Raw genomic sequence first — 25,397 nt, 5'->3', positions numbered from 1 at the left:
AGGCTGCTGATGTGAATAACTGCATTGGAGAGTAAAATTAGCTCCGCCTAAAAAAAAAAAAGCCAAGTCTGTGGCCTCACGTGGGGCTAGAGTGGCAGGCGCGGATGCAGTATTGTCAGAACGCCCTCTTCTGACCAGCAACCGTTCTCTGAGAAAATTAGGTCTCTACCATCGCAAAGGGTGAGGTGCTCTTCTGTCTGAAATTCAGTCAGTATGAAGGAAAGCCCCATTGCTGCCAGGGGAACCTGAGTCACTTTGACAAGAGATTCAACCTCGATTGCCACCGGGGCGCCCAGCTCCGGAAGAGGCGTTTCTGGACGCAGTGTTCCACTTCCATCTTAATGTTTTGATTCGCCAGCTCCGATTCGCGGTGGAGACCAGTTACACAGTTTTAATCTGCTTTCACCCCGCCAAACAGCCTAATTTCACCTAAACAAACTCCAGAGTTTTTCTCACGCCTCATAATCCACTAAAGGGCACCATGTCCCCATAGTATGCCTTGTGCAGCTCCCTCACGGCCGAGTCAGTGAACCTGGCTTTGACCAATTACAGGGTCCCGCCTGGGGGTTTAGGTTGGTTCTACCTGTCCAAGGCTGAGGCACAGGGCTCATGGAGAACATCTGGGAGCCTGGGTTGATAGTGGGTGAGAAAAGTCACAGACTGCGATGGGAAGGTGGGGGGAGAGGGCTATGTAGGATAGAGTTGATGTTAGCCTGGTGTGGCTGGCGCCTGGTGATGATTCCCAAGAGAAGCTAGCTCTCCTTTTCCCCTCCCAGTAAAAAGGAGGAAGTGGGAAAGGTTAGTCAGTCATAGGACGAGAGGAGTCTCTGTTCAGGCTTCACCGTATGGAATTACTCGCTGTGCCTGAGAGATTCTCCTTCAAGCCCCTTCCACTCCCCATCCCACCCCCACCGCGGGAACAGGGGGTTGGGGATTGGGAAGAGGCTGCCTTTTGTCATCTCCTAGATGAGGGCTGCCCAGGAAAGAACCAGAGAAAGCAAAGGGTAATTTCCACTTAATTGAACACTTACATTATGGGCACTGTTATAAACACTTCCCAACCACCTATGTGATGGGGATTTCATATCACGGCCCTCTTATTCCTGAGCCGTTTCTGAAGGACGTTACACTGCCTTTCTGGTATTCACTATCTGAAAGAGAATCCACGTTCTGTACCTGCCAGGGGACTATATATATATATATGTGTGTGTGTGTGTGTGTATACACACACAAACACTTTTTAAACAATCTTGTTTTCTGATTGCAAGCATTTTTCACGATTATCCAGAAAACTGAATAGTACAGAGATATCTCAGAAGAGAAACCAATTTCTTACTCAGCACTCAGAAATAAAGGATGTAAGTTTTGATATATAATGACAGTATTCTATAATTCTCTGGAGCTCCAGGTTGTTGCATGAACTAGTAGGTCATTACTTCGTATTGCTGAGTAGTCCCAGGCAGTCCTCTTAAAATAAGGGAGGGCTTAACTTAACTTAGAGAGAGTTAATACAATTTATTCTAAGACTAGTCATTTGAACACACTGGTATTTCTGTTCCACAGAAGGTAGCAGTCTTTTACCCTCAATTTCTGTGTGTGTTAGTCCTTCAGTTGTGTCTGAATCTGCGACTCGATGGACTGTAGCCCAATAGGCTCCTCCGCCCATGGAATTTTCCAGGTAAGAATACTGGAGCGGGTTGCTATTCCCTTCCCTAGGGGATCGTCCCAATCCAGGGATTGAACCTGGGTCTCTTGCATTGCAGGCAGATTCTTTACCATCTGAGCCACATATAAATACTATAAAGCTCAGGGTAAGAAGTGAGGGCTAACAGCTAACAGGAGCATGATCCAGTTATCTTGGTTGGCCAATGGTTAGATCCTGTGCCAGATCCTATGAAGGGGTTTATCACTCAAGTCTCAACACAGCCATCAAAGGAGTATTAAGGTATGGTCAGATCTACTCAAAATGCACTAAAGATAACAGAAAACCCCTTTTCTTACAGAAAACCCCTTCAGCTGAAGCTCCAATACTTTGGCCACCTGATGCTAAGAACTGAGTTGTTGGAAGACTCTGATGCTGGGAAAGATTGAAGGCAGGAGACGGGAGCGACAGAGGATGAGATAGATGGCATCACCGATGCAACAAACATGAGTCTGAGGAAAATTTGGACACAGGGAGAGAGAACAAAGAAGAACAAAGAAGCCGAGGAACACCAAGGACTGTCAGCAGTCACCTAGGCTGGAAGAGGCAAGGATTCTTCCTCAGAGCCTTCAGAGTGAGAAGGGCCTTGCCAACACCTTAATTCCTACTTCTCACCACCAAAACTGTGAAAAAATTAATTTTTCTACATTATATAAAAAAGTTACATGGAAACTTTACAACTCACAGTAACTGATGTTTAACAGCCAATTAGACTTAGTTGAAGAGAACGATTAGAAGATAGATAAAAGGAATAAAGACATATAAGGAAAGAGTATTAAATAAGATGCAATTTACCAGTGATTAAAAAATAAATTGATACTAAACCTGAAGTAACTGAAGTCTAATAAAGAGTATGCAACAACAAAAAAATCTATTTTTTTAATCACTATTGTAATAGAGAAATATTAATGAAAGCTTTCTCTTTGAAATTGGGAGTAAGATGCCCCCTGACCCCAACTTTGTTCAGCACCATGTTTTCTAATGATTAAAAAATGAACTTACCTAAGTAAGCAACAGGGTAAGGCTAAGAAAAAAAAGTACCTAAGGATTAGAAAGAAATTAATCAAACTGCCATTATTTGCAAATGGCAGGACTTTGTAGTAAAAAATTCAAAGAATCAGGACCTCTGTAGTGATCCGGTGGCAAAGACTCCGCACTAACAATGCAAGGGCCTGAGCTGGATCCCTGGTCAGAGAACTAGATCCCACATGCTGCAACTAAGACCCTTCACAACCAAATAAAGAAAAGAAAATCCAAAGAATCTACATTTAAATCAGCGTAAGCATTAGCAAGACCACAAAAGTTAACATAAAAAAATTTTTTTTTTAAATCCTATTTCTAGTGCCAGGAACAAAACTTCCAGCAAAAGTAAAAGGCACCATTTAAAATATAATAAAATGCCTAGAAATAAGTCTAACAAAGTATGTCCAAGAATTCTTACACAAAATCTAAAAAAACTGTTAAAAGAGCCTCAGGATTTGATGTGTCTGCCAACACTCAGAGCAAGAGGGGGATCTTAGTGCAGGGCGAGCACAGTAGCTCTAGCAGCTTTTTGAATGGCAAACAGCTCCCTGCCACAGAGGAAGTGTTGGTTCCTGTCACACAGGCGGCTGAGCAGTCACCATGTAGTGAGACATCAGAGACACCACACAAAACCATTAAGAAGTGATTCCTGGATGGTGAAGCCTGTTCTGTCCTTTCCAGCAGGGCAACTTGCAGAAACCCTGCAGACTGCTAGCTCACCTGGTAGTTCAGTAGCAGCATTGTTTTCAAGTCAAGATTTCTCCAAAATCCAAAAGGTCCTGCCAAAACTCATGCTTCTTTCTTGGTGAGGCAGTGTCTTGACTTTTCCATTGGAGGAAATGTCAGTTTTGCCCAAGGCCTGAAGTCAGCAAATATGTCCTATAAAGGCTCAGAGTAAAAATCTGCTAGGCTTTGTGGGCCACATGGTCTGATGAAACTACTCATCTCTTGGCAGAGGTAACACAAGAGCAGCCTATCAAAATAAATGAATGCAGATGGCTGTGTACCAGTAAAACACTATTTACAAAACAGGTCCAGATTTGGCCCATGGGCCCTAGTTTGCCAGTTGCTGCCCAGGAGTATTATACTAGACCCTAAAAAACATCCTTGACACAGCAGAGCCCTAAATTCCACGCACTACCACACAGGTGTCTTGCCAAGACCAATGAGTGGATTTGGCAAGGTGATCAGTCTCCAGAGGGCAGGAGTTACCAGCCAACTGATGACAGACAAGAATGTCCATGTTATAAGGTCATTAAAGAAATCTTTTGCTTGACGCTAACTCAGAATGTATTCACTAGGTCAGGGGCTTCCCAAATTCCAGAGGCTTATCTTTCCAGCAAACACATCACATTAAGCACTGAGCTGCAACTGAGACAACTGCATGGTTAAGTTCCTGGTTGTTTGCTTTCATCTGCTGGAATCCATCTGCTTTCTGGGGACCAGACATGCAAACAAGGGCTAGGCTTAACTTCTTCAAGCCTTGGAGTACAGCTCTAACCCCACACATTGCAGACATCACAATTTCTGTTCACTGTCTTGGATGGGGGAGCACTTTCTGAGAGGTTCCTCTTAGCCTTTCCTACCACTATGACTTACTTCACGAAGACCCAAGTGTGTTTCCGGGTGGGGGAAAACCTATTAGCTGCCAAGGATACCCCTTCCTACTCACTCATGGAGATAACCTGAGGAGTCTTCACCTGTTTAATCCAGTGACATGAAACTTGGGCCTGTGAATCCGTATCACCTGGCCTTCCTATGCTCCCACTCTAACAGAGGTTGGCATTAGATGCCTACTTCTAGACTACCAATGCAACAGCATAAGAGATTTGGGTCACTTCTTACCCTTGGCCTCAGAGCATAAGATGTATACATTATCTTTACCACACACATTGGTGCAATGCTGCCAGGTCCTTCCTCCACACCATCTGATGGTCCCGGGGCCTGAGACCTGGCTCTGTTCTGAAAATAGAAGATTCTGCTTTTTTAATCTGCTTTTTGCTCACATAAAGAGAAGTGCTGGGAGCAAAAGCAGACAGACATCTCAGAACTGCGCCTGCAGGACCCTGACAGACATAGGTGTTAGCCTCACCACAGATGTGGCAGGGTCAAGGGTTAACTGCCTTTCAGGCTTTGCTGCCCATTCATCCAATTGCTTCCACTTCCTCTCTCCTTCCAGAATTGCACATCCATCCTTCTCAACACTCACAATCTCTCCCTCCTATAGGTCAGTCTCCAAGCTTCAATTAAAAGGGCTCCAAAAGTGCTTACAACTTACACACTCACTCCTAATACTTGTGTAGTTTGGGTAATAAAAATTTGAAGGGCCAAGGCACATTTGAAGTTTTCCCAATGTTTGACAAAACTAGAAAACAAGTGCAGTATTTTGTACTGCAGGTCTATTATGAAGAATAGATTTGAGATTTAACCTTAACTGGGGTTCCCTGCCATCAAACTGATCCATCAAAATGGTAACCATTTTCAGGGCAGGCTGGATTTGGCTTACCAACATTTTTACCTCATTTCCTGGAGGAGAGTCTGAGACATATTTTCTTCATATCAACCACATACCTCAGGTGAGGTGACCAAGTCTTCTACTAAGAGGCAGGTAAGCACTGCAGCTGCAGTGGGATTTACGGTCATCCAGCACATTCTGGATTTCCTACCCCAGGTTCTTAGAGCCCACTGTTCTTAGTCAGTCTTGTCTGACTCTTTGTGACCCCATAGACTGGAGCACACCAGGCTCCTCTGTCCACGGGAGTTCTCCAAGTAAGGCGGGTTGCCATGCCCTCCTCTAGGGGGCCGTCCCAACCCAGGGATCAAACCCAGGTCTCCCACACTGCAGGTGGATTCTTTACCATCTGAGCCACCCATGAAGCCCACTCCTTCCATATTTGAACCCTTAAATTTGCAAAGATCTACAGGGAATAAACACACTCCCTGAAACTTCACTGCTCTATATTAAACCTTCGCCTCTTCACTGCACCCTAGCTCTGGCATTCCTGGGTGATGTTGCCACTGTATCTTTGCCATCTGAGTCTGCAGACGACTGGTGGGAAGAATGACAGGGTGGGGCCATTAAGTTCAACAAAGTTAGGAAAGGCCTAAGGTTCTCTCTAGTCTACCTATAGACTTATTGGATTTGGGCTACACTGTTTAGTCACTAAAGTGGAAAAATAAAGCTGAGAAAATGAACACCCATGAAGTGAAATTCTCTCACGTTAAAGTCTTGATAGTGTTTAATGTGATTTGTAATGCTGTGTGCAGAGCTACCTGAAATTTAAAATTTGCTTCCCACTGCTAGATAAACAATTTTCTACCAACAATTTGGATGTAGGTCTCAAACTTCAGAATATGCATATCCTGCAATAACCAGTAACTGTAACCCAAGAGTGTCCTATAATCATAAACACGGGAGACTGTGCCAAACAGCACATCTTATATAAAACCATAAAATTTGGCTAATGACTCAATGTATGTAGCACCAAAAACTAAAGACCCCTAGCTATGAATAGGTGCCACCCTAGTATAAAGGAACAGCAGGATATTACAAATGGCTGATGAATAGAAAGTCACAGGAAAACTGGAACTCTATGTTTCTAGTTTCTAGTCACCATTTCCACTCATGTTTAATGTTTTTAAATTTGACTTTTAATTTAGCCTTAAGAACACAAGGGAAATCATAGTGCTAAATTTAAAATTCACACTGTAACACAGCAGTATTAAATTCAACCACCCAAGTCACTTTGCTATTTGTTGGTGAGTATATAGTCTGTGCCAGTCATTGTGAAAAAGTCTTTTTATTTTAAGAAAAAAATTTAGTTAACAAAAAAATTTAACAAGTTTCACTTAGCAAAATACACCCGAAAGGAAATCACAGTACAAAGAAAGTTTTTTAAGTCAAGGCCTCACCAATTCCTACAGTATTAGTAATGTGTCTCAAATTTCAAAACTAACTTTTAAAAAGCTTAAACTTAACCTAAGAGATTTTAAATGAAAATAAACTAGAATGAACAAACATGAGAAATGTCCTCTTTGAATTAGGGATCTAGCACCTTGAGTTTTCCAAAAAAGCACACCTCCCCAATGTGTTCACGATGATGTGGTGTAAAAGATCCACATTTAACATACTTAAAACTACTTTAAACTCAGATAACATCACTCCAGAAGTACACTACCAAAATGTTAATTGAGAAAAGCTGAAAATAGTTTTAGTTTACTCAATATCACATGCTAGAAGAAAGTTTGCATGAGAAAACACTGAAGAGGTAATTTTTTAATCCAGATTTCACAAACTCATGGTGCAAAATGGGTCCCATAGCTTCCTCTAGAGTAATAACTGCTTTTCACTGCTTGTTGGCTGCCTGTGAAAATTTGACTGAAATAACTCTACTACAAAACTAGTCATATCCACCCATGCTGTTCTGGCCACCATAGCCAGCCCCGTAACAGCCACTCACAGACTGGCTCTCAAGGCCACTGTAAGTGGACTGGGTTGACACCCCCATGCCTTGCATCATCTGGCTGCTATATGCCCCATTGCTGGCCCCAGTTGTGGAATTCAAGAAAAGTTCTATGTATCTATGTTGCATGTTGGCCCTGTCTTTGGACATGGCTGCCACGGCTTCTTCGTGAGTGGCAAACTCAACATCAGCTTCGCCGGTCACTCTTCCATCAGGGCCAATCTCAATGTGGACTCTCACAGGGTTGAGCGGGGAGAAGAAGTTGTAAATGTCGTTCTCTGTAGCTTTGTAGGGCAGCCCTCTCATGTGGACGCAGTGTCCAGTGGTGCTCTGGACAGTGAACTCGCCGTCTCCATACCTGTGGTCATACATCCCAGAGAGACAGTAACTGAGGTCTCTCCCGAACAGGTCGGTGGTGAAGCCGTAGCCATCACTGAGGCCGCTGTACTCCTCATAACCCCCATAGCCTGCACTGTAGGCCCCAGACCTCATCCTCTCCAGGCCTGCCTGCTTGACGATGCCAATATACCTCCTGGCTGTGCCAGGGCGGTCATAGGGCCCTGGCCGCTGCACTGACATGAACTTCAGTGGGGGATCCGAGTATGACCTAACTTCTTCCTGACTGCTCTTGAACACCTCAATATACCTGTGCCCTATTCTCTCCTTGTGCTTCCCTAGAGCCTTCTCTGCTAACTCCTGTGAGGCAAACTGCACAAAGGCTTCCCCTGTAATCTTGCCCTCGGGGTCCACAGGCAATGTGATCCCGTTTGGCACGATTTCCAACCCTGAGAAAAACTGAATGATCTCTTCCTTGGTGCATCCAAACGGGAGTCCTCGAAGTCGCACGAAACCATCATTGGCAGTGTCAGCACTATTTGGACCACTGTGCTTCAACACCCAATCCATCTCGGTTCTGTGGGACTTGAACACTTCAATGTACCGATGTCCCATGCTTTCCCTGTCTTTTTTAAGGGCCAATTTTACATCATCTTCTGATTCAAGTTCAACAAAAGCCTCACCACTCTGCCTGCCTTCTCTAGTGTAGATAAAATGAACACCTGCGACCCCGTCATGGATCGTGCAGTCGGAGAGGAAATTCTGCACATCCTCAACAGAGCAGGACCAGGGCAGGCCACGGAGCTTGACCACAAAGCCTTCACCTCCCTCAGGGCCCAACATCATGGACACTCGACAGAGCAGACGTCAAACAAGCTCGGGTGCAGCTTTGTGTGGCTGAAAAGAAAGCAAAAACTACTTTACATAAATTTTCACTTAACATGTATAACAAGAACATGGAACTAAAGAAAAACAAGATTATTATTACTGCATTACTAAAGTAAAAGGCAAGAGAGTAGGTAGGAAGTCCCATTGTCTATTCAAAACCCCAATCAATGGTGAGGTCAAATTAAGACATATCCAAACAAACAGGTAAGTCCATCAGCAGAGTATCAGTTATATGTGATGCAAACATAGAAATCAAATTATATGCTTCTCAGTTTCACACTGCTATGGCTTGGGTTCAATCCCTAGTCCCATAAGCAGCACAGCATGATCCCCCCAAAAAAACAAAATAAAACACATTACGTTCTTCAATGTAACACATACTTCGCTGTGTTTCACTGAGGGACTAGAAAGGGAATAAACTCTTCATTGTACAAGAGGCATGACAGGTGCCCCTCCTAACAGAGTGCCATGAAGTGTAAGTGGCACCTGACACCCAGAGTCCAAGCTGAAAAAAAAGTAAAGGTCAAATCCATGTCGAAGGGCAGCATTCTGAAAGGCAGGAGCTGAGTCAGACACCAATATATGAATAACATGGACAATAAAAATACAGATAGCACCAAAAATATATTCAGAACAGGCACAAGTATACAGAAATTGTTTTATGAAATTGTCATTTGATATCAAGTATAACAGATGTAGCTATTAAGTCAGTGGTAAAAGATGCCTTTTCAAAAAAAATCTAGGCACATTAATTATCACACAGAAAAAAGATAAAACAGAATCTTACCTCATATCAATCCCAAAACTATCTCAAATGGCATGGCATATTTACACTATTAGAGCAAAACATGGACAGATGTCTAAAAACGCCACAATTAAAACTAGAAAGCATGAAGGCTAAGAAAAGGAAAAGTAAATCGCTTTAATAGAGACCTGGTGAAGCTAATCAGAGCAAGTTTTAGAAATTTATAAACAAAGGAGTTGCTTCTTCTGTAGCTGAGCTCTTATCTGTGGCTCTGCTCTGGTCAACTCCACCCACCCCAAGGAATCTCCCTCTTCACACAAACTTCACTGAACACTCTTTTCCTTATTAAGATTTCCTCATTTCTAATCGCCCCCTAAGATACATCTTTCCTGATACCAATTTTGCCTCTAGCTACTTGGTTTTGCTTTCCCTTTCAGTGAAATCTCATCCTCAAAAAGGCTTCTTACACGCCCCACCCTACCCCACCAAACCAGTGGGACATCTCACTCTGCCAAGGACCTCCATGGCAAGAAAAGAAACATTTTATCTCCATCTCTTCTGTGCCCACAGGATTTAACACCATTCTCTCTGGAAATCCTTTCTTCCCTTGGCTCTTGGTTTTCCTGTTAATTCCTTAGGTACTCTGCCTCTTCCCCAAGGTTTAACCATACACAATCACTGGTCCCCTTTTTACAGGCAACCTCACCTGTTCCTTTTACGTCCAGGGCCAATTCTGGGTTCCGGACACACAAGTTTCTAAACTTAGACTCCCCAAGGCCAAGACTGGCCTAGACAAACTCCATTCCATAGTTCAACCGGCTGTTTTCTGAAACTCTTCTACAGTTCCCTGGTTGCAGCATAAATGGCCTTACCTGTCACCCGAAAGCTCTAGAATGAAACTGAAGCAATCTTTGAACAACTTGAAAGCCCTTAAATCTAATGAGCTCATCGTTTCTTTAGGGGGTGATCCCATTCTCCACCCTAATCCTATTCCTAATCCATGTGTAAATTCTATTCAGTAACTCTTGACTCCCAACAAATATAAAGGTTTCTCATATCTTTCCTTGGTCCCTAGCACACTGCTTGACGTTATGATTTGAATATCAAATCATCATCATCTTTGGGCATCACCTTCTTCCCTTTCTAGTTCCTGTACCAACAAGCCCTTTCCAAGACATTCACATCAGCAACTTTTCCAATCCTTTGTGCCAGCCCAACCTGTAGCTGTTTTAAGAGTAATTTTATGTCACTCTACTGTTTCAACACCTCAGTGGCTCCCCACTGTCTTGAACACAAACCACAGGGCCAAGGGGGTGCTCAGGCCTTGAAACTTTGACCTGAAACACACTTGCATTAGAAAGCAAACAAACCTCTATTTCCGTATTTCTCTGTGCCTGAAATGTGGCAGGCTCTCTGCTCCACTGGAACTGACATAGTAATTATGTGTCGGAAGATAGCCCACCCAATCTTCTGTCTAGCCAAATCCCACTAATCCTTATGGTCTCAGCTTATATTTACCAACTTTTCCACAAGACTTTCTCCCCGCCCCCCCCCAATAAATTAAATCTATCCTACGATCCCAGAGCATTCTAGGTAAACAATTCATAATTTGTTTAAAACTCTGCAACTGCGTTGAGAGGCTCGCAGCAACAGACTTATCTGTTCTGTAGGTCACTGTAGTCCCACTCCCAGCACAGCAGGCCCAAGATTAGCAAGAGATTAACTGATGGCCACGTGGGGCCAACATCACCTTCTAGAATATGGCAGTCTGGTTAGATTAAAAAAGACAAGCAGAAGGGAGAAAAAAAAACACAGGAAGTATAAAAGAACAAATATTTCATGTAAGAATTAAAGTGCCCAAAACAAAAATTATAAAGCGAAAAGAGCACTTTTCCAAAACACGAATGTACTTCTAATACATAAAGCAATATCCTTACTTTTGACCTCAGAATCCTCTACATTTGGATTCTTCGCAGACTTTCAGTACTTAGAACATTAACTAAAACTTGTGGAAATGAGAAATGACTTTCTGCTCAACATTAGATTTACAGCTAGTGAAAAAAAAATCTTCACTCAGGAAGTTTTCTGCATCAAGAAATCAATCATAAACTGAGAATTAGTTTTCTTAAAATAGCTCACCTTAAAGAACAGCGGGGGATGCCCACAGTCGAAGACACTCCAGGTAGGTAACGAATCGTCCTAAAAAAGAGCGACAAGGATATCTTGTCTTAATGCCCCAGCACTCCCGGAGAGTGCAGAGGCAGCAATCCTCTGGCTGAGACCGGCTCTGAGCTCCTCTCCGAAGTCAGAGCCCAGGCTATAGCAAGCCTTAAGCGCTGGGTTGCCTTAAAGTAGGTACACGCCCGCCCCACCCCAACAGCTTTGGAAAGGTTTAAGTTTTTCAAAGGGTAATACAGAGAATAACAGCCTGGAACCCTCCCACTTGCCCTGAAAGATTTACTCAGAAGGCGCATTCTGTACAGAAAACCCTAACAGGGGTAAGAAAATTTAAATACCCAGAGTGGGAGGTGCACCTTCTGGGCGGGGCTGGGGCGAGGAGCAGTTCCCGGAAGCAGAAGGTGGGAGGGGGAGAGGAGTTGCGCCGCTGATCGGCACTGGAGACCAGGCAGTGTTCACAGTTGCGTGCTCCAGGCAAAAGTAGTTTGCTATAACAGTATTTACAATTTGCAAACATCCCTGGAGGCCTGGGTGGAGATATTAAAAAGATGTTCCTTCCCCTGTTTTTAATAACTTCATTTCTTGAGACCTGTATTTGATCTAACACTGCTCTTTTATCTGAGAAAGAATGAGGGGAGGTAGTGTTTAAATGTTTTAAAATAGGAAAACCATCAACCACAGAATAAAGCTGTCCGCAGACTTTGGTATGTCCAGCGAATTCGTTAAAGCACATTCTTAGTTTTAGAACCGTAGAATTGAGAAAAGTCAGTTCCCCTGAGCCTGTTGTCGTAGACACAGTACCTGTCTTGCATCCTGTTACATGACATACTACTTTGGGGGAGCAAAACCTATATAAAGTACTACAATTTAAGATTTTAACAGTTTCAAATTCTCGAGACGAGGGTTTTCAAGAGGCTTCATCAACTGTCCCTCTCCTCTCCTCTCTATTTAGAGTAGAATCTAAAGGGTAAAGCCCAGTCACCTTAGTGGTCTGGGCTTTTATCACCCTGGGTTTTATCACCCTGCTACCTACCTTACTTGCTCATTCCAGAGTGGTCCGCAGACCAAAAGCCCTTGTTCGGACATGCAAACCCAGGGGCAGTCAGACGCGAGGAAACCGATTCCCAAGTGGCTGAACCATGGCGCACACATGTTCAAGCGTTAAGGATATACACTGGTCTCCCACCCGGCTCCCCGACAGCCCGTCGACACCGCCGGGGCCAAGTGTTACAAACACTACTCTTGGGTCCAGCACCTGGAGACTGATTTTGCGCAACTCCACCCCCCTGCCCGCAACAGGTCTAGGACGTTAAGTGTGCACAAAGACCACCCAAGGATCTTGTTAAAATGCAGATTCTAAAACAATAGATCTGGGCCCGGGCCGAGATTCAGCATATCTAACTGCTCCCAGGAGGTATTCCACAAGAGTTCTACCTCACTCTATACTATACTGGTTAGGCAGGATTTAGTTCAGATCCAGGTAGCCCCATCGAGATAAACAGGGCGCACCTCCAGCGCCCGACTGATTAGGTTTATCTACGAAGTACACAGGGCGGCTGAAGCTGCGCCCCCACCGTTTCTATTCAGGGACGGGAACTCAGCAGCTCCCTGGCTTCACCCTGCTTTATCCGTGTCCCAGTGGAGCCTGAGCAGCATTTTCGCCCTTACTTGTAAATGAATTTTAACCTACAGCTGCCAGCACGCAGACTGCAGTGGCTGTCTTAATTAATCAGAAAGTTCTACCTCTTAAATCACAGTCCGCGGGAGACGCCGCCTCAGGATTACGCAGTTGACTCTGCCCTAAAACTTACCGCTGAAGAGAGCAGGACCGATTTCTATTTTCAACCAGCAAGCGCAGTTTACAGCCAAAGGACCCCCAACTCCACCCGACGCTTAAAAACGGAGAAGATTCCGCGGAAAGGCCAGGTGCACCTCCTTTTGTTATTAACCTGAAATTGAAACTCAACTGGCTGGGGGCAAACGCTTCGTACCAGGCTTGAAATTGCGCTCTCAAGCTCGCGGCCACGGGCCGCCAGGGGCGCGTCTGAGCGATTTCGGCGGGAAGCGCGGTATCAGTCCCGGACGCTAGGCTGCTGGCGGGGGCACTGGGACGTGAAGTGATTCGCTCGGCCTCCAACCGTCGACCCGACAGCCTTGGGTCGGCAAAGCCCTACAGGAAGGCCCGACGACAGGGCGCCCCATCCACGGGCCTGGGCGGGGTCAGCGGGAGCTTCCGGGGCGGGGCGAGCTACGGGTTGGGGGAGGGAGAGGCTTGCCAGGCCGGGCGAGGTGGGGGGAGGGGAAGGTCACGAGACTTAGGCTCCAGGGGCACGAGGTGGGAGGGGGCTCCCAAGGCAGCGGGGACTCACTAGGGTGGCAGAGTTTTCAGGCCGCCGAGAGAGGCAAAAGTGTTCGCGAAGTGGGAAAGAGTTCTCCTGCCCGGGCTTCCCGGAGCCGCAGGGGAGAGAAGGCGGAGCTCCCTAATCCGAGGGGCTCCGTGGAGCCGCGAGTTCCCGGGACCCGAGGCGGGGGCGGGCGGGCGGCTCCTGGAGCTGGAGGCGGAGCTCCCGGGTCGGGTCGGGGGGACTTCCTGGGGACGCAGGGTAGGTGGGGGAGGGGGAGCTCCTGGGGCAGCGAGGAGAGGGCAGAAAGAGTTCCTGGGGTAGAGGGCGGCTGCGCGGGAGGAGGTAGGGGAGTTCCCGAGACCCGCGGGGGCTGGGGGGAGTGCGGGCGGGGGTCGTCCGCTGGCGGCGGCTCACCACGACGGATCCGGGGCCTGGAGTGCGGAAGGCCGGCGCACGGGGCTGCGTCCCGGAGGCAGAGGCCGCGTGACTGGGAGGGCGGCGAGCCGGACGTGGGTCACGGGGTGTAAAGGAGGAAGTGCCACCGGCGGGCCCGCCAAGATGTCACCAATGGAAACGCGTCCTGCAGGTGCGGCCGCGCGGTCGGCCCAGGCAGGAAGTGGGAGGAGGGAAGGAAAGCAACGAGGAAGACCGTTCTGAGTGAGCTCTCAGGAGAGGTGCCAGGGTAGAGAAAAGTCCAGAGTACGGGCGGAGGGGAGGGGAGGGGAGGAGTGGCCGGCACCACTCTTAAGGCAGGAGAAACCGTAAAATTAAAACAAAAAACACAAACTCTTTAAGGCAGGAAAGAATTCCGAATGAAAACTAATGAACAAAAGGTAGAACCCTCTTTGTATATAGATATATACAGTACCTTGTTTTGTAGATTTGAGCAGTCATATAACTATTTTTTCAGTTTAAAAGGATTAATTTTAAAACTTGCAATTCTTAAAACTTTACAACCTAGCAAACAATTGCATTTTATGAACACTTGAATCTTAATTCAAATGAACTGGAAAACAATTATAAGGCAATTGCAATGTTAGCAGTGACTTGAATTTATATGAAGAAACTATAAAATTTTAGTTGTAGCTTTGTTGCTGTGATTTCTTATAAGTCGTTAAGAGACTCGCATGATTATCTAGAATCTGTTTCTAAATAATCTGAGTGGTGGGAGTCAGTACGGACGAAACAACATGGGCCACTATTTAGTAATTATTGAAGCTGGGGAATGGGTACATGGAGTTTTATACTATTGTCTTTTGTGTATGTTTAATATTTTTAGTAATAAACTCTATCTTTTAAAGTCTAAGAACCTGCTTACTAGAGATAACAAATTACAGAATTTATAGAGAAAAAGGAATGAAAATGTAATAATGCAGTTTGCAGACTGGGAAACTGGATAAGCACAATAGCCTGTCCTTCATCAAGATAGCTTCAAGGGAGCACTTACTGAATAAAAGAAATTTAAGAGAATTATCAAGGATTATCAAGGATTCACAATATATGGGAAATATATGGATCTTGATTCAAACAAATTGGTAAATATAGGACAATTTTGGAAATACCTAAACACTGACTAGAAATTTGATATTAAAGTATTTTATTTACTTAGGTTACAGAATTAGCTATCCTAAAATGAAAGGCATTACTTTTTAGAGATACATTTTTAAATATTTGTGGGTAATATGGTGTGATGGCTGGGATCTGCCTCAAAATTATCTCTAAGTAGAAAGTAAATGGGGGATGTAAAGAAAAACTGTCCACAACTGGTAGCTATTGAAGCTGGGTGATAGGATTTAAAATGCAGCTATCCCACAGAAATGAGAAAGACACTAAAAACTCATACATTCAAGAGAGAATATTCTGAAGAAAAATTAAGTCACAAAATTGGTTTGTTTGGGGAAAGAGTTACCTACAGAAATGAGTACCCTGAATGCTTCCTGAGCATTTATTTTTTTTTTTTGTCACTTCCTAAAATCCTCTTCAAAACATATTCTTGGTAATTTACATGACTGACATCCATTTTCTCACTTTTTTCAGTGTATTTGTTTCAGTTTAGTAGTGTTATATACGCTTTCTTGGCTTAACTGGTTGGTGACACTGGCTAGCTGAGTGTTAATAATTCATCAGTCACGATAGGGTTCCTGCCCAGTGAAGGAACAACATGTACAGAATACACAGGGCAAAGTATTGGGACAGAAAACACCCCAAAACACCTGCAGCCAGGACTGAGATCAATGAGGGAAACAGAACAAGATTCCCCCAAAGCCCTGAAGGCCTGATACCGTATTTTGGGCTTTATTTACTTTAAGACCAATGGAAAAGTGTTTTGCTTTCCAACAGAACAATCTAGCTGCTCTCTGGAAATGAATGATGGGAACAGATGCATGGAAACTAGATGGGAAGAGATAAGACAAATTTTGGAAGAATTGATGGTACCCTGCAAAAAAACATTGTAGTGGAAACTCAACTGTGTCAAAGGATTTGAGTGACATGCAGCAGGATAAAATTTACTCAATCTCAAGTCATTCATTAACCCAGAAATATTGTGCACTTACAAGATGCAGGCACTGTGCTAAGTCCACAGAACGGTGGACTAGGAATCAATAAAGAATAAACATCTGATGACAAATTATGAAATAACCCCAAATTAGAAAATCGGGGTTAACTCATATAAGGATTCTGAGGCAATGACATTTAAACAGATCAGAAGCATGAACAGGGGTAGAAATGTTAAAACATTTTTACCCTGGTATACAGGTAAGATTTAAAAGTATAAGTTAGTAGACCGTGTTTTCTATTTTTGCTTCGTACATTACCTACTTATTTCCCCCTGGATACTTGTTCAAATTATTTATATTTTTAAAATGCAGTCATTTGTTAGGATATGTTTTGGTGTTAGTTGCTTTGTAAAAATTTATAATGGGAAGGAATATGAAAAGGTATAGAGAGCTGAATCACTTTTCTGTACACCAGAAACTAACACAATATTGTACATTAACTTCAATTAAAAAAGAGAAAAGCTACAGATGGGTGATTAAAATACACTGACACTTTAAATGTTTGCCATTACATTTTCATATGTCAAAGAGGATATGTCATAATTTGAAAGCAACAGGAAGGCTGTTTTCCATTATCTTTAGACTATTAGGCTCTTTACCTAATAGTAGCTAAGCCTGGGATAATAATACACTGTTTTCCCCAGTGTTTATTTCTCAAAAGCTGTGTTAACTAAAAAGCAAAAATAGTGCAATATAATGCTAGGTAAATCATATCTGTAATGTTTGTTTTGAAATGATCATATCTATAATGTCTGTATTGAAATGAACACAAGGAACAATTTTTTAGCCAACATAAAAAACAAAAAGTTGTTCCATGATATTGACTGCATTTTGTTGGTGACTCAAGGATCAAGATCTAAACTTAGAACAGAAAAAATATCAGGTGTGGCAGTTCATAAAAAAAGAAACACTAGATCTCCAGTGCTAAAATCTGTTCTCAACATAGGGAAATATCTATCACCTGTATTAACAAACGCCCACAGTCCATTCAGGAGGCCTGGAACTTCCTCGTGGGACTAGGTCAGATCACCTGCAGGTGCCATAGGAATGGAGGCAGTTATAGCTCCTGGTGCTCAATGTTCACTGCTCAGGACCACAAGCACACTAGGCCAGGGAAGTGGAGAACAGAGCGAAGAGCAGCAAAGGAACAGGGCTATGTACTTCAAAGAGGCTCCAGCAACAGTAATACAAGTCAGGCAACAGCTTAGAATGGTTTTCTAGGAAAAGTACTGCACTGAACTTTAGTAAATATTTTAACAGAAAAAATTCAGATACTTGAACACAGAATGAAACATTTTCCAGTGCTAAAAACTGAGTTTTGATTTATGGTCAATAATGGAAGAAAGGTTAGTGGCTTGGAAAACCAAATAGAAGAAATAAGCTCAAAACAAAGGGAAAAAAAAAACAAGGGGGAAGAGATGAAATTCAGTGAACTCATATAAGAGGAGACAGGACAGAAGAAACATGCGAATGATAGGAATTGCAGAGTAAAAAGACAAAATGGAGGCAGGAGAAGAGATAAAGAATGGAAGGAAACCTTCCTGGCTTAAGATAAACTGTTGTGTAGCTCCCCAGATACTTTAAAAACACACAAACCGAGCATATGTTGGTAAACTCCTACATTTAAAGTGCAAAGGAAAACTGCTTTGAAATAAAGAACAGGTTAGGTACAAAGGATAAAAATACAGTAGCCCATAGCGCTCGAAATGTGGCAAGAACAAACTAAGAAGTGCCGCAAGTGATAAAATTTAGTACATATACAATGAATTGCAGGGAATTCCCTGGTGGTCCAGTGGATAGGATCCCACTTGCTTGCTCACTTGCTGAGGGTGAGGGTTCAATCACTAGTTGGGAAATTAAGATCTCAGAAGTCTTGCAGTGCAGCCAAAAAAGAAAGGGGAAAAAAACAAAATTAAAATACTTATTACATATTTCTGCAATGCGGGAGGACCCAGGTTTGATCCCTGAGTTGGGTAGATTCCCCTGGAGAAGGAAATGGCAATCCACTCCAGTATTCTTGCCTGGAAAAGCCCATGGACAGAGAAGCCTGGCAGGTTACAGGGGTCACAATGAGTCAGACACGACTGAATGACTTCACTTTCAATTTTTTCATTACATATTGAAATGATAATTTGGATGTTTTGAACTAATCACAATATATTAAAATAAACAATTAAAACATTTCTCAACTCATTCTACAAGACCAGTATTAATTACCCCTGTTATGGGCTGAACATTATGTCCCCAAAATTCTTATGTTAAAGATAGCCCAGTACTTCAGAATGTGACCGGACTTGGATATATTTATAGAGATAGCTAAATTAAAGATGACATAATTAATGTGGTCTGTATTCCAAAATGAAGAAGGGGCAATGTGGACACAAAGCAGAGGGAAGACAATCACCTAAAATTCAAACAGAGAGGTCTGGAACATATTATCCCTCAAGCTTCTCAAGAGGGAACCAAACCTGCTGATACCATAATGCAGGACTTCTAGCCTTCAGAATTATGGCACAATAAATTTCTGTTTAAGCCACCAAGTCTGTAGAACTTTGTTATGGCAGCCCTAGCAAATTAATACACTTGTAGACGTCAAAACCAGACATCACAAGATAACCCTTAAGAGCATAAATGCAAAATCCCAACAAAACACTAACAAAATGAATCCAGCAACCTATAAAAAGGGTTATATGCCATAATGAAGTGGAATTTATTCCAGGAATGTTTCAACATAATATGTACCAGGCCATTTGTAGCCACATGGATAGACCTAGAGACTATCATATTAAGTGAAGCCAGACAAAGAAAGACAAATATGATACTGCTTATAGGTAGACACTAAAAACAAGACACACTTACTTACAAAGCAGAAAGGCGGCTCACAGACATAGAAAATAAACTTATACCAAATGGAGGGGGTGTAAATTAGGAGGTTGGAATTAACATATACATACATGAAATAGATAACCAACAAGGATCTAACTGCATAGCACAGGGAACTATACTCAGTATTTTGTAATCACCTTGAAGGAAAAAGAATATACACATGAATAACTGAATCACTGTGCTTACACCTAAAATTAACATATTAGAAATCAACTATAATTAGTCAAACAAGAAAAATATACTGGAATTAGTGGTGGTGGCTTTTTACAACTTTGTGAATTAAAAAAACACCCTCTGAATTGTACTCTTTAAAAAGGTGAACTGTATGGTATGTGAATTATATCAAAATGAAAAAAAAAAAAGCATTTGTATCATAATTCTATTGGACAGCACTATTCAAACCAAATATTTGTTAAGTAAAGCAGAAAAGACCTCAAGTAGGGTGAAGACGAAGACTGGAGATGTGAATTGTGGACCATCCCTGCGTGCAGATAAACTTAAAAGGACAGAATGTGGTAGGAATTTCTAATATTTGTATAGGCAGGACTTTTGAAAAGGCATACTGTTAAGACAAAACATAATAGTTTAGAATTTTTTCATTCTTGTCATTTTTCCTTTAAACGAGAATCGATTTTTGTGTCATTTCAGAGATCTTTCTCCTGGCCCAAGGCCATATGGACATTTTTTAAACTTAAAGGCTCTGTTGTCTTCATCTACATTTGTAAACATTTTAATCTACAATAAACTTGGAATTGATTTTTCCAAGAGTTTTAGAATGTTTATACAGTTTCACAGGCTAATTTCAATCCAGAACTCACATGAAAAATTCCTACATAAACATATAAGACAACCAAATCCAACAATACACAAAGCTACTTAATACATCATGATCAAGTTGGATTTATTCCAAGAATCCCACTGTAATTCATTTCAAAGTCAATCACTGATGTCATATTAATGAAGGTAAAATAAGAGTTAACTAAGAATTTTTCATGTTTCTAAGAAATGCTAAGAAATATCCTAAATTACAAAATTCCTCTTCACACTGGAAGTAGAGAGCTTGTCTGATTATGACTCACATATAGGGTTACAAATATACACACATCAAAAAAAAAAAAAAACAACCCAACCTAAACATCTTATGCATGGCTAAAAATAGCATAAGCTATGCAAAAACACCACTGATAAAATGGGAAAGACATTTGCAATTTACTCCCCCAAAGTGTTAATATCTTTAACATATAGAGAGCTTCTAAAAAGAGAAAGTCTAACATTCCAAAAAAATTTTAAAAGGCTAGAGATATTGACAATTGATAGAATATTGACATGAAAAGATGCTCATCGCCACATAAGATAAATTAGAATTGTAAATCAAGCATTGCAGCACTATTTCTAATACGAAAAGACTAGAACAACCCAATTGCCCATCACTAGAGGTCCAGTTGAATGAACTTTGATGGATCCACTTAAGAAAGTATTATATCTTAAACTCAATAAGCCAAAGACTATGAAGTTGAGTCAGGAAAGTCAGGAACCAATCTTAAAGGCACTCCCATCAGCCAAAAATTGAATAATGTGAGCATCAAAGAGAATAAAAGCTACAATGGATTTAAACACATCCTCTATGATAAAATCCATGACTTCATAATGATACCAGAAAAATTACTGATTTTGGCACATACTAAAGATTCAATTCATTATGCTAGATATTGATAAATATTAAAAAAATCAAAACCTTAACCTGCCTTTTATAAAAGTACATCTTAGAGTAATCAAATGGTAAAGAAAATTTCCTCTTTATAGGAGTACTCCTGCTAATAAATAAGGAGGAGTACTGAATTAAAATATCACAGATTTGGAAATAATTAACAAAACAATGCATCTAGAGAACAATCAATAGCTGCCAACATCACAAAGGACACCAACCAATAAGTGTCTCTGGCAGGAGTACAAAACACCTCCAATGCAATATTTAAAAAAAATCTCAAGGGCATCAGAACAGCAATATAGAGATTAACTAACATTTTACAGGAAATGCAGAGGACAGAGACTCAAACAGCTCCATGGAAATGCAGTCAGAAAAACCCAGAGTGTGAGAAAAGATTTCTACATGAGACACAAAACCTGAATTCTGCATAAGAAGAAACTTTAAAAATAGAAAACCTTTAGACCATCACTGTCTAATAAGGGAGCCTCTTGTCACAATTGAAATGTGGCTGGTGCAAATTGAGACGTGCTATAAAATAAGCACACATTGGATTCTGAAAGCTTAGTTCAGGAAAAAAGCATGAAAATTTATTACATGATGAAGTGATATTTTGGATCTATTTAAGGTATATATATATCACATTAAACTAAATTACTAAAGTGAACTGTATGTTTCTTTTCATCAGAAAATGTTAAACTATGTGACTTGCATTGTATTTCTATTGGACAGTGTTGCTCTAGCCTAAAATATAAAGGGAACTTCCCTGGTGGTCCAGTGGCTAAGACATGGTGCTACCAATGCAGGGGGACCAGGTTTCATCACTGGTCAGAGAACTAGATCCTGCATGCAGCACCCCAGCACAGCCAAATAATAAAAAAAAACAAACACACATTAAAAAAACAAACAAACACATAACTCAAGAGATATTTATCTACCAAATATATAATGAACTTGTTTGGATCCCAAATCAAACCAACCAGCTATATAAAAATATTACACAATCAGGTACATGTGAACACTGAGTATTAGCTATCAAGGAATTATTTTTTAGGTGTGATAATGGTATTGCGATTATATTTTAAAAGTCTTTAGAAATACAAAATGATGAATAAAAATCTTACTATGCCTGGGATTTGTTGTAAAATAAGCCAGGCTGGTCTTGGATGAGCCTGGCTCTCCCTCTGCCCCGTTTTTTGTCTTCCTCAAGAGCCTTTGTGGCAGCTAACTAGGGGCAGGGGCCATGGTAGAGGACTGAAGCCTCAGGGAGACCTGCGTCCCAGTCCCACCTATATCCCTAAGACACATCTGTATGATGAGAACACAGTAACACCTCCCTGCAAACTGGTCATGAGCATGCGATCAGAAAATGTGGGAAAACACCTAGTTCTGTGGGTGGATCCAGTTAAGGGTCACTTAATATGTTTCTACAAAGAATCTGAGAACCAGAGCTCAGATTGGAGAGGGCAGGTTGGTGGTATAGTCAGCTCTGTGGAAGGTGGCCCCCTCCATTTCTGTAGTGTCTCCAGGAACCGACACCAAAGGGCACACACCCCTTCTCTCCACACTCTCCCTCAGTTTCGGCCAAAACAAGGACTAACTCTCCTCAAATCAACTCACATTTTTTCAGTTATTTTATGTTTAAAGGGAGCTCTGTAACAACAGTACTCAAGTGAAAACCAGTCACTTGCCAGTTAAAAGAAAAAAGCAACAAAAAGCAAATAATACAAAAAGAACGTTACTAAAATAAACGTTAAAAAACAGACACCATAAAACGGAAATAAAAAACCGAATCAACTTACAGAGAACGCACACAGGAAGATGAGATCCCCCAAGGCAAAGGATGAACCTGCTAAACACCAGTAACAAAGCGATCTCTCTCAATATTCATTAAGCGCAGAAATTACCTTTAAAAAAAAAAAAAAAGGCCTAAAAATAAGCACTGAAAATATCACTTTTCACTGATAGGCTTTTTCACTGATAGGTTTTTATCTGACCGGAGAACCCGAAACTATTTTCATTTTTACTAGAAATTCAGAAACAGTCAACTTTTAAAAACGTGACTGAAATACTGACAATTATAGTAAAATGGATAGTTTCGATGGTGTTTTTTAAAAGATTTCCCGCCTTCAACCCTTCAAGTTCCACGAGGGTCGGAACACGCCAGGCCCGCCCCCAACGCCGGCCGCCTGCGCCCCTCCCCCTCCCAGCCGGCGGTTCCCGGAAGCCACCGCGGCCGCACTGCCCCCCTCAGGGTATGGCCGCTCGCGGGCCGCTCTCCCGCCGAGCACCCGGCCGCAGTGGCAGACAGGCGCTCTCCCCCCACAACCTCGAAAACAGTTAGTGAAGCACAGTGGTTCGTCTTAGGACCTCCAGGGGTAGAAAACTGCCAAGGGCGTCCCAAGGGACGCGGGACTCGCTGGTGCCCGGCGAAGTGGGGGGTGGGGTGGGGCGGCTCTCCAGAGTCTGGGGTTATTTGTTGGGAACCTCTGAGAGCCCCTTTAGAGTACATATTAAAGGGGAGAGTCCTACGGCCTCTCCAACCGTTCAGGTAAAAGACCCGGGTCCAAGGGCAGTCGGGTCCCCGTGACTCGCGAAGCCTCCCCCGGGCCCCGGCGCCGCCCTCAGAGAGCCACGCGGGAACAGGGAGGTGGAGGCGCAGCGCTAACAGCGTCCAGAAGTTTCTTGAGCTCAGGCAAGAACGGGCAGAAAGCACATTCAAAGATAAAAGTAGTTCAGGACAAGAAAAAAGAAACGGCCAAATTAAGATAGCTCAGTAGAAGTGTGGTCACCAGGCCAAGACAATGAGAACTAGAATTTCAACCAAAATACAGGAAGGATACCTCCGACAGCAGGAGACGAATGAAGATGGGGCTCAAGGAACACACACCGCACGGAGAGGAAGAAAAGGCCGCAACGCTCGAAAGTGGAGGCTCGGCAAGCGGGAACGTGGGAGGGGGGAGGAGTCAGGTCCAAACTAGTTCAACTCGTGGACGCGTTCAGCCACGTGCAAGTACGTACCGCTTTCATTTTAAAATGACCCTCCTCGAGCGGTAGCCTGGTCTTCCCACCCTACTCCTGTCAGAGGCGCTAGGGCTCTGCTTCCTCTGGAGTCCGCATTAGACTCTCCTTACCCCTCCTTGCCTCCCCAAGCCCAAACCTCAGCCCCGCGGTCTAGTGCCGGAATGTAAGGCCCCTGACCTCAAATCCACCTCCCTCGAGCCCAAATCTCAATCCCGCTGTCCCCACCCTCAGTGGGCCGAGTCCCCTTTCAGTACCCTGTCGGTCCCTGAATACACAGCCCCTGACCTCAGATTCCATTTCCTCCGACTCCAAACCTCAGCCCCGCGGTCCCAACTCCCCCCGTAGGCCCAGACTCCAATCGGTTCCGGGTGTGAGGCCCTTCACCCCAGCTCCCGCCTCCGCTGACCCCCAAATCTCAGTCCCTCGGCCCTCAATGCCAAGTGCCAAGTTCCCAGCCGGTCCCTGGTATGCCAGCCTCGGACACCGCCTGTCCCACCCCTCACCTCGGGCTCCGAGTCTCCACGCCCCCGCTTTTCTTCACATCCGGCACCTTGGTCGTCCCTCTAAGCACCTAGAGGAGGGTGGAATGCCAGGGACTTGGCAGTTGTGGCTGAGGCAGTTGAGGCTTGTTTACCATCACCATGGAAACCCCTGGCAGCGCGCCCCGAGAGGGGGCCCCGAGGGGCGGGTTCAGGCACGCGGCAGGCCCGAGTCCACAACCCCCGCCCGTTGTGCGCACTTGGCGCTTCCGGAAGCCCTAAAGCTCTCGGAGTGCCCTACCCCTCCTCGGCCCCACGCCCAAGCACCCAGGAACAGGAGCCCCAGTAACTCACGCCCCCGACCCCCTCCCGGCTCCCGGCGTAAAAGCTGCCCGGTTTCCCCGCACAATCCCACCTGCTTCTCCAACAAGACGCGGCGCAGTCCCACTTCCAAGACGGAGCCGGAAAGACGCAAAGACCGCGGAGGGGCGGGGTCTCCAAGGCGGGCGTCCGGGGGCGGAGCCGCGGGGGCGCCATTGTGACGCTCCCGGAACGGAGCCGGGGATTGGACGGCTAGTAGTAGGGCGGGGCAGGGGCGTGCGGAGCGGGGGCGCGCAGAGTGGGGGTGCTGCTGGGAGGGGAGTGACGGGATCCGGGCGAGTTCTCCAGGGTGGTTAATGGGGCCCTTTTGAGCCGCAATAGCTACTGACTGGGAGAGTACCCCACATATTGAGCCCAAAGGACGCCTGGATTGAAGGCCAGGGCAAAAGAAGAAAAACAGTTATTTCCTGCTGAGAGTGAAGAAAGGGAACCGAGAACACCGGAAACCGATAAAGGCGGCTCCGAGGGCAGGGTTTAGAGAGGGATTAGCAAGTTGACCTGGGGTTGCTCAAGTGATTATCTCTTAGGCTGAGAAGTCCCAAGGTTGCTAAAGGTGGCCCTCAGGACCCCGAGGCAAATTAGTTTTCAGTCAGAGCCCCTGAGCAGACTGGCAAGACGGTAACTGAAATGGCTACCCTGCCTGAGGCAGTGGAGTAGATTCTTTAATTTGTTCTGGGGTTAATA

The 25,397-nt window shown here is 43.8% G+C and overlaps 1 protein-coding gene and 1 long non-coding RNA gene across 16 annotated transcripts; one reads left to right on the top strand and one right to left on the bottom strand.

Annotated features, from left to right (window-relative positions):
• Positions 1-74: 74 nt before the first annotated feature.
• Positions 75-2,042, top strand: LOC122446838. Its single transcript, XR_006271004.1, has 3 exons — positions 75-180; positions 1,564-1,678; positions 2,004-2,042. It is a non-coding gene; the product is annotated as an uncharacterized LOC122446838 (long non-coding RNA).
• A 4,467-nt stretch (positions 2,043-6,509) lies between these two features.
• On the bottom strand, positions 6,510-24,836 carry HNRNPF (heterogeneous nuclear ribonucleoprotein F). Of its 15 annotated transcripts, none has more exons than XM_043476938.1 (5): positions 14,095-14,247; positions 13,147-13,284; positions 12,369-12,467; positions 11,297-11,356; positions 6,510-8,439 (listed from the first exon to the last, which is right to left on the bottom strand). In XM_043476938.1, exon 5 carries the CDS (start codon positions 8,368-8,370, stop codon positions 7,126-7,128), a length of 1,245 nt encoding a protein of 414 aa, XP_043332873.1. In that variant the 5' UTR covers positions 8,371-8,439; positions 11,297-11,356; positions 12,369-12,467; positions 13,147-13,284; positions 14,095-14,247; the 3' UTR covers positions 6,510-7,125. The 15 variants fall into 15 exon arrangements, with proteins under 15 accessions (XP_043332873.1, XP_043332869.1, XP_043332874.1 ...); XM_043476934.1 differs by having other exon boundaries at positions 6,510-8,421; XM_043476939.1 differs by lacking the exons at positions 12,369-12,467; positions 13,147-13,284; positions 14,095-14,247 and adding exons at positions 22,632-22,736; positions 24,748-24,820.
• Between the last annotated feature and the right edge of the window lie 561 nt (positions 24,837-25,397).

Source organism: Cervus canadensis, chromosome 8 (assembly GCF_019320065.1).
Source record: "Cervus canadensis isolate Bull #8, Minnesota chromosome 8, ASM1932006v1, whole genome shotgun sequence".
Lineage (NCBI taxonomy): Eukaryota > Metazoa > Chordata > Mammalia > Artiodactyla > Cervidae > Cervus > Cervus canadensis.
Note: the sequence above shows the minus strand (reverse complement) of the source record. Positions and strands in the feature narration are given on the sequence as shown.

Coding starts and splice junctions, on each gene's coding strand:
- HNRNPF (XM_043476928.1), bottom strand. CDS start 8,370: ATGATGTTGGGCCCTGAGGGAGGTGAAGGCTTTGTGGTCAAGCTCCGT.